Raw genomic sequence first — 21899 nt, forward strand, 5'->3', positions numbered from 1 at the left:
ACGTGTGATATATATATAATTGACTTCTTTATGGAATGAAATTCTTTCATAGACATCTTACAGCAGTTATGGGGGAGAAAAATGTTTGCTGCTTCTTCATGATTACAAAGAAAATACATACATCAGAGAGTAAGCTTCATCAAACTGACAATATAATCTTATCTTCATACCTGTATGCATGTCTAAAACTAGATATGTTAAATCAAAGATAAATCCAATACTTCCGTTAATGGTTTAGAAATGAAATAGTGTCCTCTAGTTTGGTCATGTCTGTGATCTGCACATTCATGTGGATTCACTGGTCAGTCTCCAAATGCAATCTAGTGGAGTTAGGAGAACACAGTTTCAGAAGGCTCCCAGCAAACATTTACGGGAATTTTTAAAGAAGGGAAAATTGGATGACATTTCCATCTGACATACCTACTACTAGTGGACACCAATTAATGACTCGGGTTGTATTTCAGCTAGTATATTAAAAGAGAAATGACAGAATGTCCTATTCCTTTATGGATGATATCTCATCTATGATTAATTACTTATAACCAAGCATCCAACCAGTTCTATTTGTCTTTCTGACAGGCAATTGTTATGTGCCCATTGCCTATTAGAGGGCACTGTGTGGCTGGACATTAGCATTTGGTAGCCTGAAAAGGACAATCTGACTAACCAATTCCAGAGAAAATATTATGACAAGGTTTGGAGCCGTTTATTTGGAACATTTGAGATTGGCAAGAAAGGCTTCAGTGTCAGTGTCTTCAGAGGATACCAAGCTTACATTTAAGCGTCAAGATTTACATAATTTACATGATATTCAAAACTCTGAACTAAGTCCAAGATATTTAGGATGTGAAAGGCATGTAGTGAAATACACGACATTTAACACTGCCACTGAAAAATGAAAGCAGGGAAAAAATGATGTCTTTCATCTGTGTAGCATTTGGGAGGAAAGCTGTTCTTACCTGCTTCTGTTACTGAAATCCATTTCTCACTGTTATCAGAGTTTAATTACCAGAGCTAACAAGATTGTGTCACTAAACACAAACATGCTTGAATTACATACATAGAGTCAACTGCACCAATAGGAAATAGCCACAGTCTCAAGTTCATCCTTGAGTAAAACCGTCATTGCAGCACTCAAGATCAAATGAAGGCATTTCATTAAAGTGAGACACACAAATGAAGCCATACCATGATTGTACTCTCAGGGATGGCAGCATTTTTGACAGCCTCCTGTCCCAGTATATATGATGTAGAACACTCCGATGTTAAGAAGTGATAAGGTGAGAGTGAAATAATTATGGAAGTTGAATTTCTATTGTACTTTTTTGTTTAAATATTTCTTTGTAATTGTTGAAGCATATCACTGTTTTAGAGTATTATATTTGGAATAAACTTGCTTTGCATACTTTATGTATCATTGATTTAATTGACAGTTTAATTACTGGTTTAGTTATTTTGCTCTAAATGGCAACTAAAACAGCTAAAGAAGAGGGACTTGCAGGCTTCAAACACCAACAGTCACTCAAAAGCTTTGGTTTTTCCTCAGGTTTTTCATGAAACATTTCTTTATCTAGGGATAAAACTCCTACAGTTTTCAAATCTCCATAAACCTCTTGTCTTTGGGCACTAAAACTACATTAAATTTCCTCCTTTGAGCTGCACCAAATACTTCCCATGAAAATTATCTCCTTCAGTAAAGCTGTCTTGTAGACTACTATTGGTAGTAATTTGTTCTTACAGAATCATAGAATATCCTGAGTTGGAAGGGACCCACAAGGATCAGCGAGTCCAACTCCTGTCCCTGCATAGGGCAACCCTAAAATTCACAACATATGTCTGAGGGCGTTGTCCAATTGCTTCTTGAATGTTGTCAGGCTTGGCACCATGACTACCTCTCAGGGGAGCTTGTTCCAGTGCTCCACCACCCTCTGGGTAAAGAACCTTTTCCTAATGTCCAACCTAACCCTCCCCTGGCATATCCTCCTGCCGTTCCCTCGGGTCCTGTCATTGGTCATCAGGGAGAGGAGATCAGTACCTGCCCCTCCTCCTTCCCTCAGTCTCCTCTTCTCCAGGCTGAACAGACAAAGTGACTTCAGCCGCTCCTCATACGGCTTCCCCTCTAAACCCTCCACCATCTTCGTGGCTCTCCTCTGGATGCTCTCTAGTAGCTTCGTATCCTTTTTGTACTGTGGTGCCCAAAACTGCACACAGCACTCAAGGTGAGGCCACACCAGTGCAGAGTAGAGTGGGACCATCACCTCCCTCGACCAGCTAGAAATAGAGCGCTCGAACCCACGCCTCCAAGGGAGACTGCGAATTGAAATTCTTGAAATTACTTGGGAGGATACCTGTGTTCTTTTTATGAAAGCTGCCTGTCCTCTGCAGCAGCACATCTGTCATTTTATGTTAAGTGTTTATTTGCACTGCAGAACCAAAAAGCCCTGATTATGAACAGGGGTTAAACTATGATGAGTACTTGACAGGTCCAAGACGTAAAGATGGCCTTTACGCCAAACAGCTTCTTCATATATACTTGCCTAGTGAGAATGGATGATTCTCCAGCTTTATAGTTTTTGCTGTGAATGAAGTGTGGACAGATGACAGGCTAGTGATTTTGAAAGGTGAGAAAGTGCAGGGGTAGAGACGAAGGACCTCTGCTAAGGCAGTGGTGCAGAGTGGAAGCAGCAGAGTTGACATTAATGCCGCAAGCTGTCAATCTTCTGCTTCCTTGTGAGGCTACCAGGAAAACAAGCAATTAGCCCTAGATATTAAAGGGAGGTTGTGATGTCACAAAAATGGGGTTACGTACATGCTCGATGCTGAGCTAATACTGCAGACTCTTCACACAGAGAATCACCATTGGCTCATTTATTAATAGTGAATATCTGTAGTCTTCAACATACATGAATGCCATGTGTTTATACATCCCCAAGTCCTTCCAATCTCTGAAGCACTGTTTGACAGCAACGACTCAGCTTCAGTTTGCATCCTTGCAATCTTCTTTATCAAAAGCTTGCATATGACTCTATGAGGTTCCAACCTCTTTTGAATGCCAAAGAGGAGATGGAGCAGCTGTAAGGGAACAACATTGATTTGAAACAACAATCATCCACACAAAAAAAGTGGATTTCTTACAAATCAGGTCAAAGTACAAAGTTGTATGTACCCTTCCACTTGCAGATTTGAAAAAAATCACCATCTCTGCTATGAGGGACCTTTTGTGCTAATATTATTTTAAATTTTCCTCTGTGTTCTGATAGGGAGAAGAGACCTGTGAAATGTTCTTTGTACATTCAGTAGATAATTCCAGAGTAATTTTATAATCCTTTCACATTTCATTCTGTAAAGTCAGTTTGGGATGTGGAAGAGGCGAAAGGTGTAAGCGGCAGAGATGGGCAGATAGAATTTCACCTGAAACATTTCTTGAATTGTATGCCGTGGAGAGCTCTTACCCAGTCACACTTTCCAGTTCAGTGTTTTCTGCCCCCAGTGAAAAATAGCACTTCCCTTATCAAACTTTTCCTTTTTTACTCTGGTCTTCTGAGACAATTTTTTTTTTTTTCCTGTGTGTCATGGGCATAAAAAAGTGAGCAAGCCATCATAACTATCTTTTGAAAAATGGCCATCATTTCAGTTGTGGATTACCAGCTCTCTTTCCCACTCTGCTTTTTCACACTGCCTCCTTTGCCTGGAGCCTGAAGCTAAACAGAAGTAGCTTGCCATGATTGTCTCACTGCAAAAGTTCCCTTGGTATCCATATATTCTTGCCATGCCTCCTAAAAATCCTGTCAGGAAGGGAACAAGCATCAGTCCATTAGCAGTCTCAGCCTTCTTGCCTGCCACCTCACACTTGTGTGTGACAGACAAACTGCTATAACAGGAATCAGCTGCCAAAGATAGAGAATGTAAACATTTTGGTTTGCCTAAGGAAGGCTCTTCTGTAGTGTTGCATATGGATGAGTTTTGCCTCTCAAGACTGAGAACCTACTCAGATAGATTATGATCAGTTTTGTCTAGGAGCCTACATTAGCATGTCCTGGCTCATTCTCATCAACCCAGACAGAGTGAAGAGAGGTCTAGACTTTGAACTTATCTTTCTTCATCCGTTTCTGAAGAAAAAAAATATCAACACTTCTCAGCGGGTAACTTCCAGTGTGTGTCCCTTCAGCACAAATCTATAAGGCAATTTCATGACTGCTTTTATTATGGCATCTGCCCACTGACTCACCCACCTTCCTTCTATATCAACCTCCCTTGAGTTAATGTAAGGATAGACTCAATGACCCACTGTTGTGTTTTTTTTCCTTTCCTGCCTTTACTTTTTATTATTCTGAAGTGAAGACCAGGGTCTTAAATTGGAATATGTGGCCCCAAATCACTTAGATGTAAGAACAGCCCCACAGGATCTCACCATGGTGCCTTCTCTACCCCGGTAGCCTCTTTCTGGCAGTGTTCAAATGCTAGCAGTATAAGAAGAGGACAAAACCAGAATGAGACTCCCCCAAGAAACAAAATAAATTTTGTTTTCGTTTTAACCCCGTTTATCCTTCTGCATCCAAAGCATCCTATGGCAGTGAATTGTCTTGGAAGCAGCTTAGCAGCCAAGCCAAATTCATCCCTGTGGTTTGAGAAGACGTGGAGGGAGAAAAATAGATCTTAGGATTGCAGGGACTATGAAAGGTTACCCAACATCGTTGTGTGCCAAGAAAGGATCATCTTTACCTGAACCTTTCCACAGCCTCCGGAGGCAGTTCATTCTGGAACTTACCTATATTCACTATTACAAAATATTTCCTAATGATTAACCTAAATTTCCCACAGTGCAGCTGAAGTCCATTATTACATGGATTGGGCAAAGAAAGAGACACCAGTTTGGGCAGGAAAGCAGAAAAAAAGGAAATTCCAGCCATGAGAGGCAGAGGAGAGTTGGACAAGCAGTCTGAAATGGTGTTGTATAGGAGAGGTGTCACCGGAGAAAAGATAGAGCGATATAGACAGGTAGAGTTATTTTGTCTGTTTGCATTTGGACAGGTCTGCAAACAGAAGGACAAAGTGGTGTGAGGCAGGATGGGAAATGCACATAAAAGTAATTGCTCAAGGTAAATAAAATGGTGATAGCCAGTTCTGGAAGCACCTTCATATTTTAAGTACACTTTCTTTGCTTTAGTTTCACAATGTTCTGTTTTAAGAGCTTCCTTTTCCTTCAGTGATGTTTTAATAAATTGCTTAGCTGGACCTAGATCAGTAGCCAGGACCATGGCCAGGTGAAATCTCCTCCTTTTGCTGTAGTCTTTCAGTGTCACCTTGAGAGATTCAATGTCTGTCTTCCCCACTTATTCTAACCTCACGGGAGAGGAGAGGAAATATGTTAAATACTGGCAAATCTTCAGATATCAAGTGGCAGATACATTTGTATATACACACAGCTGGTTGAATACATATTGATATCACTATTTATCGTTACATGATAAAAGGGACCATGCAATATCTGTAGTGGGTAGATTTCTTGAAATAATTGCTGTTTGTGGCTTAGAAGGTATCCTCAGTCTCACTGGTAGATTAGCCCCAGTGCACTGTACATCTGGTGTATATAGGTACAGAATTAGAGCAATGACAACATGGGAATTAGAAGAGGGGGGAAAAAAGGAGCTACAGCATTTCACATGCACAGGAAGCTCTTATCAGGGCAATTTGATCAGACTACCGACCGGAGCCTGGTAGTAGCTATCAGTACTTGTCCGGAAATTCATACCATGTCCCTGCAGGAGAAAGTGGGTTGCTGTTAAGCAACGATGAGGGATAATTTGTATTTTATTTAATCTGTGTGAAATAAATCTTCATAGAAAGTTATTAAGCGGGAGATCTTTATTGTTCTTCAAACCGCAATCCTTTTATGTTTTTTCCATCTGTTACTTTTCACTTTCGTGTAAAACAGTCATTCAGTTTTGCAGGTGGAGAAGTGCAGCGTTTTTTCATCTGGGCCAGAGAAAATGGAAATACAGCATTTGTTAATTCCAGCTAAGAATGTCTGTGCAGAGATGGTCAAACAACTTCAAGTTAGTTACACTAATGCTTTTAGAAGCATATCCCCTCATTATATTAATTTTGATGACTCAGGGAAAGAAAAGTGTTCTTAACATGCCTAATGGGATTTTTGGACATCTTCCCAATAGCTACCTAAAAATTGCTGGGGTGATTGCTCACTATTGATTTTAGCTATAGATTTAGCCATTGATTTCAGGAAGCCAGGGATGGCAGATGGACCAGCACGATAGAATGCAAACAGGATTACAAGGGAAAAAAGATTATTGTGAAGATTCCTGTTGAACGTCCACTAATTTCCTTGATTCCAATTAGTTTCCAATTGCACTGTGGATGTCTGGTAAGCAGGGAGATAGCAGCAATGCAGCAAACCACACTGGCTTGCTAATAAATGGCACCTTGTTGCTTCAAACTGGCCAGAAATGCCATTACAATCTGGATCTTTGCTTACATTTGGTTACATGGCACGGGGCACTCAAAGACAGCCCTTACAACAAGCGGCTCTCTAAGTAGGAATTACTGACTGAGCGTAAGGAGATGCTGTACTTGAGAGACTCAGTGTGATAACTGCAAACCTAGTTAGTAGATAATGAAGCTCTTTTCTTGCTGAGGAAGTAGTGGCAGAGTAGACGCTGAGTTGCTTTCTGTAATATCTCATTGTGGGAGGACAAAGATGCATGTGAGATAGTATGCCTGAAATTCCCTACTATTAAACTGCTCATCAGAGCTGGTCAAGGTTAGAAAGCTTCATGAAAGGCTAGGCTGAAGGTGTTGCCTGACACTGCTTCTCTGGAGTGTCCTTGCATGTTGCTAAGGAAACTGGAAAGGAGATAAAAGAAAGATGCTCATAGTTGTTCACATGAAAGAATCTCAGATGAATGAGGGAGGCTAAATATTTTCTGTTTAGTAACAGGGCCAAACTGTGGCTCTAAACTACAGACCTTGTTGCACAGGGGAGAAATGCGAAAAGAAACCACATGGTAGCAGCAAAAGAACTGCACTTTTGACAGTCTCTGCTGGATTCCTTTTTTCTTGATCTTGGTAAAGGCATATCAGCTGCTTCTGAACGCATGCAGCGTCCAGTTTCAGTCCACCATCTGAATCCTTGGAAGACAAAGAGAGCCTGGTTCCACCTTCTCTATTACCTTGCTTGCATCTTCTTGCCCCCCCCCCCCCCCCCCGCCAAATCCTGTATAGGACCCTCTACGGATGTAATTAAAGTAATATTTCAACACAGTCCATCATGGGATTTTAACCCTACAGCCTCCCTGTGATCTATTATCCCCATTTTCAGGGGATAAATACAGACAAAGGAGGATTTAAGTGATTTAAGAGAAAAAGGTGGAGAGGGTTTTGACTGGGACATGAATTAAATCTGTCACTAGACTTTCATTATCATGCACTGCACCTTTTTATTCCTAAGCATTGTTTCCACTTGTATTAGTCTGCTACATTCCCCTTTATCGAGATGAGTTATAGCTTAGTCTTCTGTGTTGTTTGCCTCTGGCTTCCATTTCTCTGACTAGTAGCAGTCTGACCCAAAGCCTTTAGCCTATGAAATAGCCAGGGATGCACAATGGGATGCAGAGATACAGGCCTATGACTCACGAGGGAATGCTCTGTTGAAGTCAGCGTTAGGAAGCCACAAAGGGCTTGGGCTGCTTTGCTTTGCTTTGCTTTGCTTCTTGGAATCCATCCTCTCCCTGACGTCATTTTATCAAACCAGATTTTCATTGTCACTGGATGCAGTTTAAAAAAAAAAAAAAAAAAGAGGCAAAAGCTAAGAGAAAATGCCATTGGTTGGAGGGACCTGCGGCCACTGAGATGCCAAATCAAAGAAAACCAAGGTGTTTAGTCTACTCAGCCTGTTCAGTTTCAAATAGCTGGATCTTGGACTCATGAAGTTTATATATGATCCAAATAAGTCCATGCCCTAATTCACTGCATGTACTACAGAGAAGAAAAAACACAGTTGAAAAAATGTGAGGTCATCCATTAACAATCAGGACTGTGTTTCATTTCTTCCGTATAGCCACCCCATCCCCAAAGTATCTTCTAGCTTCTGGATCAGAGAAATGTAAAATTATCGTTACTCCTTTAAGCATGGAGGACCTGCAGTTTGCTATGTATATGGCATCTTCTAAGTGAGAATTCCTGCAGATTGGAACCCACATATTCTGAATTATGCTGATGTTACCAGCCTGCTTCTCTTCCATCCAATCTGACCTGATATTTGACTGTCTTTGAAACCAGCAGAGAAAATTGTCATGTCTACTGCAAAGTTCCTGATAAGCTAGCATTTCCACTTTCGGGACAGTTTGGCAATTTCAGTAAATTGTAGCATCTCTGTCTAATACTTCACTGCCTTCTGCCAAAGGGGTTTTGGTCAGTGAGTGATGAATGGGTGTAGACTGAAGAGAGATTTACGTCTACTCTCCGATTAGTTTAAACCATTGTCAACAACTAGATATGCAATAAGGAGGGGAGGATCAGGTTCACCAATACTGTGGGAACCTGCCCACACAGAAATTCTCTCCCTGGGATGGGAAAAAATGCCTCTGTTGCAGGAAACCATGCAGTTAAACCAGTTTAAGTATACTATAACTTAGCTAAAATGCTTTTTTCCTCCTGCTAAATGATTTGGAAACAAGTGCTGATTTTTTTTTTTTTTCTTCTGACCTACTTTTTATTAAATTGTATTAAACAAGATTAAGTATGCATTTGCATCAGCAACAACATTTCACAGTCAAATGCTGGATGACAGAAAGAGCTAGCTTACTTTCTCTCCAATTCCATGCCATGAATCAGTGAATTAATTTACCAGTGGATGTGGAGAACAGTGTCATGAAGCCTGTTTTATAACCAGCCATCAGTGGTGTGCAGTGAAATTCTTGTAATGAGCAAATCAATCAGACAAACAAACTGCTCTGAAATTTGAGCATTGTAGAAAGTGGAATGAGAAGTCCCAATCCCAATTCCTGAAGGACAGTACCTGCCAGTATTGACTTATATGATTTTGGTTTTTTGGGGACACTTCATGATCTATTATAAAAAGTTCCTTTATTCCTGTGAATAATTCTTGTGACACTCAGTAAAATAACTTGCACAAGTAAGAAGTGCTTGCTTGAGTAAGAGCTACAGAATTGGATCCTATGGGAATGACTTCAGCAGAGGTTCCTAAAGAATTCATCATTCTTAGTGAAAATATAGTAGACTTAGTTGATTCGAAATAATGCAAAACTATGTGCTATTTGTAAATATTTACCATCACTTAGTATATATCTACCTACTGTAAGCATCATTCTCAGACTTATTTCAATGGAGCCTGAAGCCAGAGAGAAGCTTACACCTTTCAGCTGACCGCCACAAAGGCCCTGAAGTGAATGGATAGAAAAGTCAGTCGTGTAGCAAAGGCAGAGAAGTCACCGGTGCAGCTGCATGACAGAGAGTGGGCAATCAGAATGACAGAGAGTGGGCAATCAGAACACACCCGAATCAAATTTATTTTTGGAGCTGTCCAGCTGCTGAGTGCAAATTAAAAGACCAGGTATCCAAGGGGGACTATTGTAGGGTAACGCATTAAAGCCAGGGGAAAAAAAACCCTCTCCACCTCAATATTTTTTATATTGAAAAAAAAATCGTAATAGTATTTATCAGATAGAGCACTCTGAAAAAAACCCTAACTGTAAGCATTTGGTCCATCTGGCAACACTAAAAGAAGGCTCACTGAGGAAGGGAACTGTGCTTGAAATAGAAATTATGCCTGAAAAAAAGAACTATTTTAAAAATGGATTTAGATGAACTTCATTCATGTGTGTTTATTAAACTCGAAGACCACAGCCTGGAAGTGTGAAAAGCACCTTTTGCCTGTCAAAAATCAAGATGATCTGACATCAGAAGTGTCAGGGTGTGAAGCAACCTACAGGGCTTGGCCCACAGTAAAGAGCTTCAGAAAAAGTAATGAATGCAAAGGGGCTTTGAGGGGCAGACGGGACTCCAGGATGTCGTGATGGCTTAATTACCATGTCCTCACTGACTGAAATCAGTAAAAATGCTGCAAGATTTCTGCCTGTGTTTTGCAGTTTAATTGTAGTCTTTAAGCTCTGAAAGACCAAGGCACAATAGTTCCAAATATCAGACCCAGGGAATCACCAAAACTGACAATCTGAGTACATTAAGCTGTGTACTTACCATTAGTACCATTCATGCTTCTGTGCATTCATTGATGAACATGTTCCCGGCTCCCAAAAGTCAGCTGCCGCTGTTGCAGACAGAGCTGCAAGCGGCATTCTGTATTTCATAACCCTGAGCTCCATACCCATTATTGCTCCTTATGGCAATTTTAAAGATGTGCTTTATTTAAATAAGCTCTTCTTCATTGAAATAACTGTAACAGATGTTTTATGTTCTATTTGTTTTGCTATGTGGTAGCACTGCAGAGAGAGATTAAATTAACTCCCCAAGTAGCATGTTTCTAGGGTGGAACTAAACAAGAAGAAATCAAAGCATATGTCCAAGGGAAAGTCAAGCGTGCATTCAAGGGACAGATAGATTTGCAGTGCTGCCTTTACTGATTCTTTACATGGTGTCATTGTTTGCAATGAAAAGTGTGCCTCACATTCCCAAGACCTGTATACATTATCACGTTGGTGATAACAGCGTTCGATTAATACTAAAGCTATGGCTAACTTATCTTTGTTTTCCTGATCCACAATTCCCTATGTTCCTCTATTATTCACATGTTCTTATGTATCAATAATCTTTTCTACTGTACAGATTAATATATATCACAATTAAAAGTGTTATTGGAGAAGGAGTCACATGGCTAGAATGAAATTACTGTTCATTAAAGAACAGTAATAATTTATTTGACAAAATTCAAAAGATTTTTAAAAAATTCTTGTTGGCAATTCCTTGAAGTTGGGTCATGGAAACTTCATTACACTACATACACTTTGATAAGCAAGGCTGCCCCAGCAATGTCTCTTCAGAAAATAATAATAATAAAAAGATTATATATTTTAAAGCTTTTTGTATATTGAGAAAATAAGCCCAAACACTGTACGAATTCAGTAGTGAAGTATCTGTCATGATTTTTGCTTTGCTTGTCATCATTAGCAGAACGATAGATCCACCCACAAGTCACTAGCACCATGACAAACCATGTTATGCCAGGATGACAACTTTTCTCATCTAAAAGAAAAAAGAAGTCAAGAAAATGTCACTGTTCCCAGATTGAAGTCTTCTGACAAAACAAAGCTAATGACACCACAACAGTCTTTCTCAACAGATGCCTTTTACTATAACTTTGATTTGAGAAACATGCTTTGAACACAGGATATTCTCCAAGGCATTAATCATGAATAGGGATCTCGGGACTGGTTCTATTCTCTGCTTTCCAAGTCTGGATATATGGAGCTGTTTTGATTGTATCTCCATTTGAGAACTGAACCATTTTGAACTGAGCCAGTGGGGCAGAACGTATGTAAGTGTGAACTTGAGAACTTGCACACTATAATGATGTAGGATTTCTTCTGTGTATACAGCACATTTTTGTGTGGAGTACCTTGTACCCCACACATGAAAAAAAAAAAAAAAAAATGAATGCTGTTTGAGCTTCTTTTAGCAGAGCTAAACACTACTTAGGTTGAATTATTTCAGCCTGGAGTAAGTTCTAACAGAGGGCTTGGTTCTTCAAGCTGCTGAGGTAGTGAAGTTAAAGGTGCTTGGTATCTCACACAGTTAAACTCAGATGTCAGAAGATAGGCTGACATCAGCAGATTGATGATGTCAGAAGACAGAAGACAGGAGATAGGCTGAATTATAACAGAAAGTATTTGCTACATATATTGTATACAAAGAGAATTTATGTTAAAAAAAAAAATCAGTAGAGATTAAGCCAGATGGAAAAGCTAGGTTGAATGTTTACATTGATGCATCAGGCAGATAAAGCATGAGCTCACAGTTAAGAAAGTGATTATCTGAGATGGTCAACACTTCCATTCCTGCACCTTTAGGCTGAGCTGTCAGTCTGCACACAGCTGAGCCTGAGCTCCCTGCGAGGAGGATTGTGTCGCTGGCATGGTGGTGTCCTCTCAGTCTGCAGCGTGGTTATCCTCAGAGCTCTCAGCTCTCCATTTTGCAGAAGAGGAGCGAAAGCACAGAGAGATTAATGCAGCTTGTGCGAGGTTGTTCTGGAAGTCTGTGGTAGAGATAGGATGTGCCAGGTTTCATGCTACCTTTCTGACCGTCTGACTGTCCTTTCTCCCAGTCCTGACCAGGAATGTTCATCACTTATTGTCAAAGAAATAACTGGCAGTAGCTATACCTGCTCAGCTAACCTTACCAGGTGCTGTTGTTGCTTTTTGAAATCAACATAAAGCGTTTTCAGATCCCTGCAGTGTGCTTCCATGGTTTCTTAGCTGTGCTAAAAGGATCCTCATGGTGTGCTTCTGTTGTTTCTCAGCTGTGCTATGAAACCCTGACAATCCATATCTCTTCTCTGCAGTGCCGTCCTGCCAGTGCATGCATATATGTCTCCTTCCAAGGCACATATAGACATGTGCTTCTGTTCTCTTTTCACATCTTTTTCATTCCTTCACATAATTTATTCATGCCAGTTTGTCATCAAGTATTGTATTTCTGCCCATTCATTATTTAGTGGACAATAAAGAAATGGTATAACGCAGAACAGCACAGCACGAGGAAAAAGTACACCACGGAGTTGGTGGATGGAGTGGTCACATGTAGAAGACTCGAGGCGGTATTCCAGTTTAGTCCCTACCCTGTCAGATGTTATTGCTTACTAGGGGGCTGATTCTTCAAGCACTTGTGTGCCAAAATCCCACAGATGATACAGTTTCTGTAATGAGGACTTGCAGTTTCAGATCCTTGGAGAACAAGGTTTTCTCTAGCTAACTGAAGAGGTGCCCCAGGCCTCTCTTCAATCTCTGCGAATGCAGTTGTAGGTGACGGTTCTGTCAAGACACTGAATGACACTTCACTGCAGGCCTGTAATTAGCACTACTGACGTGAACGAACCTGTTCACAGGTTTAAAATTAAGCACGTGTACCGTCATTAACAGGATCAGGACCTGAACTGATATGCGCTCTGTGTGTGTGTGTGTGTGTGTTGTGTGCACTGTCTCTCAATGCCAAGGTAAGCATTTCTGCTTCCACCACTGTTTTCTTTCAGCTGAATAACAAGACTGAAAAATCCTAAATTAGTATGGGTATGCTAAAAGCTACAGAAAGTTGTTAATAATTTAGAGAATTAATTTACCTCCAGTTGAATTGTACCTTTAAAACATTGTATGTTGTTTACCACAACTTTAAAATGTCTATTTTTTTTCTTCTCCTATGTCTTATCTCCTGCTGAATCGGGAAGGTGGACAAGATGGCCAACCTCTACAACATACATGTCCGCACAGGTTGCTTCTGTAATACAGGAGCCTGCCAGATGCATTTGGGTCTAAGCAATGAGGACATCCAAAGGAACCTGCAGGTTAGTTTCTTAATGAGATTACATGATATATTGCCCATGGAAAATACCTAGATTCAGGGGCCCAGGAGACATCTTGTGGCTATCAGTTCTGAATTTCCTAAGGATGGGAGGTTTGAAGGGGAGAAGAAAATCTGGCTCTGTATCAAAAAAAAAACCCTAATTAGTTAAAAGCTAAAGTAGATATACCATGTCCTGTGGTTTTGAATCTCTGCGACTTTAAGAATGACCTTTCAACTCAATTGCCATGTTAAAGAACTAAATGAACTGAAATTCAATTCATTGAATGGAGTGTTGAAACAAAATCATTTGATGGACCCAAAGCAGTATGTGTTGCTTGTTTTTATTTCATTGGAAAATATGAAATTGTGGCTTCTTGTTCTGATTTGGAATTACATGAAATCCAGACTTCCTGCAGAACAGAAGTTCCTGGACAATTCATCTCATGTTGTTCCTTAAGTATCCTTAATTGTACTTAATAATGTTCAAGTATTATAGACCTATTGCTGTTGGATGTTACAGTTTAAAAGACACACACAAATTCGACAAGAAACAATAAATGAGAATACATAGTGAATCTCAGAGAGTGAAGTAAATTTAGATGACGTCTACCTAAATTACTGGTATGTTAGATTGTTAGAACATGAATGTAAAGACTGTTTTCTAGATGACTAATATTTTCCATAAATTGTCATTAAAAGATGTGTAGCAGGATGTATTACAATGAAGTGGGGGAGGCGTCATGTCTGCATATTTGTCAGAGTTTGAAATTAGAGTAAATTAATACAGAACAATCCAAAATTTTATTAATGGTATTCTTCAACAGGTAAAAAAATTATAATGGCTGTATTGATATAATAGCTCACTTATAATTTCACAGAGACATTTAGATGATAACTTTTGCAAACACATTTATATGCAAGATTGCTAGCACAAGTTTTTAAAGGGGGAGAGCTCTTTATTACCTTCCTTGGCAAAATGGTGCTGTGATTTACCATGGAAAGCTCCATGTCCATAGTCTCCTCATGCATAACCTGTCTAAGAGCAGGTGAGTGCTGCTTGAATTTTCGAGGGGGAGCAGATTCCCCAAGATACTCTGAGAAAGGAAAAAAAGGTCTACCCTTCTGCTGAAGTGCAAAATGCCAAATGACCAGCTGCAATGCTCTTGCATCTCTTTATATAAGGAGGATTTTGCTCAGGAGTGGCTGGCCTCTTATAGGTCTGTATCATGTTAATAAAGCTGAACATTTAAATGGGGACAGGACAACCCCAAACTTATAAAGAGACACTTAATCTGCCAAAAGTGGTATGATATGGTGGTACAGTCAAGCAGTCACTATTTTGGGACATTCTCATCAGTCCTTTGAGAAGGATCGGGATGAGTTATTGACAACATTACTGTGTAGGGGAAGGCATCTTTTATCACATTATTTGCACATATACTTCGGTTTCACCTTTTCCCAGGGTGCTGACTGTATTCTTCATTCCCTGATTAAAATTTCCATGTATAAAATGCCTGTGAGGAAGGACTTTCTGTCCTCAAGGGTCCCTGGAGAAGTGTGGTTAGTTTTCTTAGGATGTTAGGTAGGAACTTGTTTACTTATTTGCACAGCAGGAACCTCTCTCTTCAGTCAGTTAATCAATACTTGGCAGAAGGGTTACACGTATATTAACAGATGCAACCTAATTTTGCAAATGTTGCTTCTGCTCTATTGTCAAGGATAAAAACTACATCACACTGCATTAAAATATTTACTACTGTATTGCATGCTTTGACATAGAGGTTTGGTTTTTTTTATTTTCTCTTTGCATAAATGGCATCTGTGTTCACTGAACTGTGACATTTCTTGCTTAAAAAAGCCTTCATGTAAATAATCTAATCACTCTTCCATTTTTATGTAACAGAAATGCGTAAATAAATGAAATTCTGAGAAAAAAAAAAAAAAAAACAACAAAAAAACAACAGCTGCTGCACTTACAGGAATGAGGATGCTGACTTAGGACTAAATCTGGTGTCCATTGGTGAGATACTGTTAGATGGATGGACAAAGGGGGTCTCTAGCTTATCTCACTGGAGGCAAGTGGCAGCATCCACTGACCCACTGAAGGAGGAACTTCTGCTCTAAGGGAGAGTTTTGTATGAAAGACATATCAAATGGAGGGGTATCTGGTATGTGGACATTACTATTAGGGTATCTATCATCTGAAGCATTTTTCAACAAATATTTTTCATGAGTGGCAACCTGTGTTCTTCAAAGGAGGAAATGTTAGGGGGAAGGCTAGTTCCTTTCACCCTGAAAGCAATGTGTTGACTGGATCAGCAAGACAGATTTACTGCATATCCCAATGACGAGGGAAGTCACTTTGGATGTTGGAGCTCTAGATTCAAGTCTCTGCTTTGCTGATATCCCAGACCAGTTCTCAGCTGTATAGCTATCCATCGGCCTGTTTAACACAAGCCATGAATTAGCCACTGATAGTATAAAATGGAACTGTTCTGACAGCAAATATCAAGAAAACTGCCCCAGAAAGAGACTGCAGTCTTGTGGTTTGTTCACTTATCTGAATGTAATATCCCAGTTTAAATCCCAGTGAACTATGCAGATGGGACTGGAATATACCTGGAAACTGCCCTAGCTAACAGGCCATCCTTGGACATACAAACTTTCTGATTCTTGACATGTTTTTGAGAAGTCTCTCTTGCCTTAGGGTAGCATAGGGCAAGCATCTCAAAATTATCTTCTTCCCAGCTTGAGTAAGTAATAAGATAGTTGGGATTTTTTTCTCCATTTTCTCTTTGTATTCATGAGTTAACTTTGTATTTTTGAAAACAGTTTTTCAGGTTAGAATTAACAGACTTATTAGTAACTATGCAAGATTAGAGGAAAATAAAGCAAAGTTTGTCATAAATAGCTCTCTGGTTTTCTTCCTATTTCAAACTAGGCTGGCCATGTCTGTGGAGATGATATAGACCTAGTTGATGGACGTCCCACCGGTTCTGTGAGAATATCCTTTGGCTACATGTCTTCTTTTGAAGATGCACAGACTTTTTTGAAATTCATCATAGCCACCAGACTCTCCAAGTTGGACACTGAGATTCCCTTCCAGTCCTCTGTTACAAAGCTGACAAAGGAGTCTGTCCCAGATGACCACCCTGCCTTTAACAATGCAGATAAATTGTCTCCAATACCACACATCTTGGACAGAGAACTCAGGAATAACTCGTCTGCAACAAAGACGACTGTCAACTGGCAGCCACCGGAGGCTGAGGCAGAAAGCATAAGGGCAGCTGTTTCTGAGACTACAGTACCAACATGTAGAAGAGGTGGCAAGCCCATCACTGTCACCAACATTTACCTCTACCCAATCAAATCCTGCTCTGCATTTGAGGTATATGCCTTGAATCATTTTAAAATATTCATCTCAACCTTGTGTTTTTCCTTACCGCTCTCAGACATGTCAACCAGGAATAGCATGTGCATGAGATATTAGGAAGCAGTATGTGGGTACCCATTTTTCCTTTTCTCCAGTTTCTAGGATCAAGTCCTGCATGCTAAGGTACTTTGAAGGATTTTCAATTAGGTTGAAGTTGCAGGATGCAAATGTGTCTTCTGGTCTGCCTTCCCCTCCAACAGACAAATCTGCAAATAATATGCAGTCTTGAAGAAAATAGTTGGATTTGCAAAACTTGACTAAAATATAATCAAGTAATTAGTATGCTTTTACAGAATGACATGTGATGGACTTGTAGGTGTTGATGGGTAGGCAGCAACTGAGAAATAACTTGATTAACATGTTATAATTGAGAGGAGACTGATTTACATTACAAAGAAATGTTATCATTAAAAATACATTTGCAACAGAAATATGACATTTAAGTGTTGCTGCACTATTTGAAAGTTCACTCTTTGAAGATTTTAATTGCTTTTTTACCAAGTTAATAATATCGTCACCTTAGCTGTGACTTTTTTTTTTAAATAATGCATGATGAAATAGGTGTATGGCCCACACATGACCTAGAATGTGACTCTGCTTAGTACCATACTGGGAAGTGATTTAATGAATGTCAATATCAGTATAACTTTCCCTATGAAAACTTGCTGGTGTAGGTCACCGTCTCACATCTGAATGAAAATTGGGGTCAAATCCAGTCACAAATCACCTGCATTTAAAATATGGCTTCTCGACTGATTTAGTCATGATTTATTATATTTTTTCTCAATGCAAAAAGAGGCTGGAGAATTAAAGCAAAGACAGTTAAATGATCAACAAAACATCTATATTTTTAAATTTGGTTTGGCTTATGATGTCTTTAATTCAGAGGCACAATTTTGAGCATTAAATGAGACCTGAACAACCAATTTCCACACCTTTTTAACCTCCCACTAAATCAAACTGTTTAGAAAATCAAAGTAATCCCACATTTCATGTGAAAATGTTTTAACCTTTGTTTAGTGTTGCAGTTATTATAGCTGTATTACAGAAGCCCACTACAGAAGATGCTGAAATATGTTGTAGAAGTATTAGGGCCCCTTTGGGGTTAAATTCTATTTTTAACGTGCAGGCTGTTGTTGTGAGATACATACCACAACATTCAGTGCTAGGAAGGCTTTGAAGTGATTGTGCCCAGGAGCAGGTAAGATGTACCTTGGCATGAAAGACAGCTTATGTTTCCCCACAAGCTGAGCCAGGTTTCTTCTCTTCAAGCTCTGTGAGGGGAAATGACTCTAAGTAAGTGATAAATTCATACAAACCTGGTACTCCCTGGCAGACAGAACTGCAATTTTATATTGATGTGGAAAATCCCTATTCCTCATGCATACTTCTTGTGCCAGGCATGTGTTAATGGGCCCAGCGTGAAAGCAGGGTTCATCTTACTTCAACTTACTTACCCCTCCAAAGTTAGATATTATTCTGTAAGCAGTGAGAGATGGATACCTGCTAATTCATTTTACTGTAAAATGGGCATCTGCAGTAGGAAAAATTAATTTTTCCTGGATATTTCTGTCTCTTTCCATGGACTACAGGAGGAATCCAAGGCAACTTGGATTGCACAGCTAGCACTAGCTGATTTGAATAGTTTAAAAATACAGATATTAAAATTGCAACTATATTATGAGGTTTAGTTTTGCATGCCTACAATAATTTTTGAAGTCTAGTGTATTCTGGTTTGATATTTTTTGATAATAAAGTCTCAGCTGCATTAAAACCCAGTAAGCTAAGCACTGTCAGAGCCTGTATTGCCAAACAGTAATATACAATTAAATATATACTGGCTTTAGTATATGGTATTGGAAGGGACGGAAGGTTCACTATCAATAGCATTTAATTCTTCTCCTTCTACTTCTCAAAGAGCATTTTTTGTTCATTTCCACTTAGGTCATAGAAGGTACATGAGTACATGTGAAAGAACAGTAGAAGTTGACCTAATAAATACAATGAAAAGGGGCTTTCAATGCATAAGGAGAGCCGGCCAGGAGATGAAGCCAAAAGATTGATTGACTTTCATTATTTTCAATATTGAAGTAACTCCCCAAAGAAAATGTGTTTGCTTTCATGATCTTCTTCCTGTCCACCAGGCATTCTTCAGGTTTTTTGTTCCCAAAGGTCTGAGTGACCCTTCTAGACCTGTCATACATTTATAACCAACCTGCGAAAGATCTGTCAATCTCATTGTCGGCAGAGTACATCACCCTCCACAAATCTATGTATGTCATTACTGCAACTTCAGCCTGTATCACCTTGAAAGGGGAAAATAACCCATGCCACAGGGCACTGGAGTTTGAAGCAAGGCATGCTAGAGAAACCTTACCACAATTAAATGGAATCAAATCTTGAAAATCATTTTGCCTTTTAAAATATTGATTATACCAGCATGTCTAGCTTTATCATGAAAAGATTGAATCTCGTAGAATAGTATTCCTTTGCAAGTCTCTTAGTGGTCTTTGTCATACAGACCTCACACTTAACATTATATTATCTCCTTACTTTTGTAAACTCATAAAATTCTGAAGTAATAATCACGTAGCTTGTAGTTTCCTTGGTCTTCAGTTAGAAGCCAAGAAATGAAATTCAGTTTCATGTTTTAAATCTAAAATACCTTTAGATGCTTTGTAGTTGTTGGAAAGTTAGAAAAATATTTTCCCAATTAAAAATTTGATCTCCTTTTTTATCAGTTATAAGGTAGCTCTAAGCTAGTCATTGTGGAGAGGTGAAAGTGGTTTAAATATTGGGCAGCAGTAAATTCACTCATCCTGTACATGGATATTTGAGATCAGAATCTCATCAATTTGTAAGTTCAAGTGCAGGCCTCCAGCTGGTATGGTAGGTCAGACCTTTAGCATGTATAGTAAATGGGCTTTATTGTAAGTACATGATCACTTGTGTTTGCCTAAAATATGTGCAGTGGAAAATTTCAGCTGTGTGTGCAGGACCCAGCCCATCTGCCAGTGAAGTCTGCCTGCTGACTTACTGGTTGCAGGATATATGACTTGATTAGCGGAGGGAGGACAAACTCAATGAGGATATGAGTACAAACTCACAGCTGTTCAATCTCCTCTTTGGAGTCACATAATCTCCTCCTCTCCTGAACTCTGATTTCTCTGCTCTATTCTAAGTGTTTTAGTATGGGAGGTGCTTGACCTCCAGAGAAAATGAGAGTGCAGGGTGCTTTGGCAGCTGGGAGGATGAAGCTTGGCATGAAGATCAGCTCACTGCAGGTCGGTTAGTTCCTACAGCATGTGCATTTTATAAAGTGTTTCTGTCTACGGGACGGTCTCTGTTCAGTGTTGTTCCGTGGGGTTTGTACACGCAGCACAGGAAGCAGAGGGCAGAATATTCTAACTCAACTTCTTAAATGTGCTTTCTTTTCCCTACAATTTTTTTTATTAAATGGGGAGAAGCAGAGAAGAGGAGTAACCTCTATCCCAGATCACTTTTTTTCTTCTTTTCCAACATAAAAATGTGTTTTAAACATGCATTTTTAAACATTAACATCTCTCATGTCGATGAATTTTGCATAATTACATAATGCAGTGTCCCCAGTGAAAAGGGTTAGGACTTTAAAGATTAATAACTTTATTATTCGTGCAGTAGATTTCAGAGTATAAAAATTGCATCTCAACACAGAAGACAAATTAGCTTTTAATTTAAAATACAATGCAAATTCCTAGTGATCAGTGGATAAATTATATGTAAGACCACTAACATTTTTAAACTTGCATAATTTAAAACCTATTCAGTGATTCCTTTAATGTGTTTGAAAATTGTGTTAGCCTTCATGCTGACATTACTGTGAACGATGGAAAAATGCAGCCCCAAAAGTTTTAAATAAAATTCTGAAAAAAACAAAAACATGTTTTTGTAATGAATCTTTTTACATCACAAGAAGAAAAATGGACTAAAGCAGATGATAGGATAAAACCATGTATTGGCTGTACTATGTAATGATCCTTACTTATGACAGGTAGAGAAGACCTTATGTTGGATGATTAGCCCACCTGCCATGCTGGGAATGAAGGTGTATGCTAGCATCTATCAGCAAAATCATGGTGTCCATGACTTCTTTCTGTCCTCCCCCTCCCACAGTGTGCTCAGGTGGCCAAGAAGGCCAATGGCATCCTGGCTTGTATCAGGAGTAGTGTGGCCAGCAGGACCAGGGAGGTGATAGTGCCCCTGTACTCGGCACTGGTGAGGCCGCATCTCGAGTGCTGTGTTCAGTTTTGGGCCCCTCACTACAAGAAGGACATCGAGGTGCTGGAGCGTGTCCAAAGAAGGGCAACGAAGCTGGTGAAGGGTCTAGAGCACAAGTCTTATGAGGAGTGGCTGAGGGAGCTGGGGTTGTTTATTTTGGAGAAGAGGAGGCTGAGGGGAGACCTTATTGCTCTCTACAACTACCTGAAAGGAGGTTGTAGCGAGGTGGGAGTTGGTCTCTTCTCCCAAGTAACAAGCGATAGGACGAGAGGAAATGGCCTCAAGCTGCGCCAGGGGAAGTTTAGGTTAGATATTAGGAAAAACTTCTTCACTGAAAGGGTGGTCAGGCATTGGACCAGGCTGCCCAGGGAAGTGGTTGAGTCTCCATCCCTGGAGGTGTTTAAAAGATGGGTAGACGTGGTGCTTGAGGACATGGTTTAGTGGTGGACTTGGCAGTGCTAGGTTAACGGTTGGACTTGATGATCCTAAGGGCCTTTTCCCACCTTGACGATTCTATGATTCTATGATTCTATGATTCCAGTTTGTCTCAGTAGTCAGAAATGGCCAGACAGCTTCAGGGAGTCAAGTGAGAAGCTATGCAATACAGTATTGCTTACTGCAGTGTACACTAACCTTTTTTATTTTACTTCACAGTAAGCTTCAT

The 21899-nt window shown here is 39.7% G+C and overlaps 1 protein-coding gene across 1 annotated transcript in view; it reads left to right on the forward strand.

Annotated features, from left to right (window-relative positions):
- MOCOS (molybdenum cofactor sulfurase) overlaps positions 1 to 21899 on the forward strand; it is a gene marked incomplete at both ends in the record, with an annotated part of 226319 nt that overhangs the window by 176079 nt on the left and 28341 nt on the right. The window contains 2 exons of the mRNA XM_082310662.1: positions 13430 to 13546; positions 16487 to 16933. Of these exons, the coding sequence (XP_082166788.1) occupies positions 13430 to 13546; positions 16487 to 16933 (564 nt within the window). The remainder of the gene's footprint in view (positions 1 to 13429; positions 13547 to 16486; positions 16934 to 21899) is intronic.

The sequence above is a fragment of the Platalea leucorodia genome (assembly GCF_965183815.1).
Source record: "Platalea leucorodia genome assembly, chromosome: 1".
Classification (NCBI taxonomy): Eukaryota; Metazoa; Chordata; class Aves; order Pelecaniformes; family Threskiornithidae; genus Platalea; species Platalea leucorodia.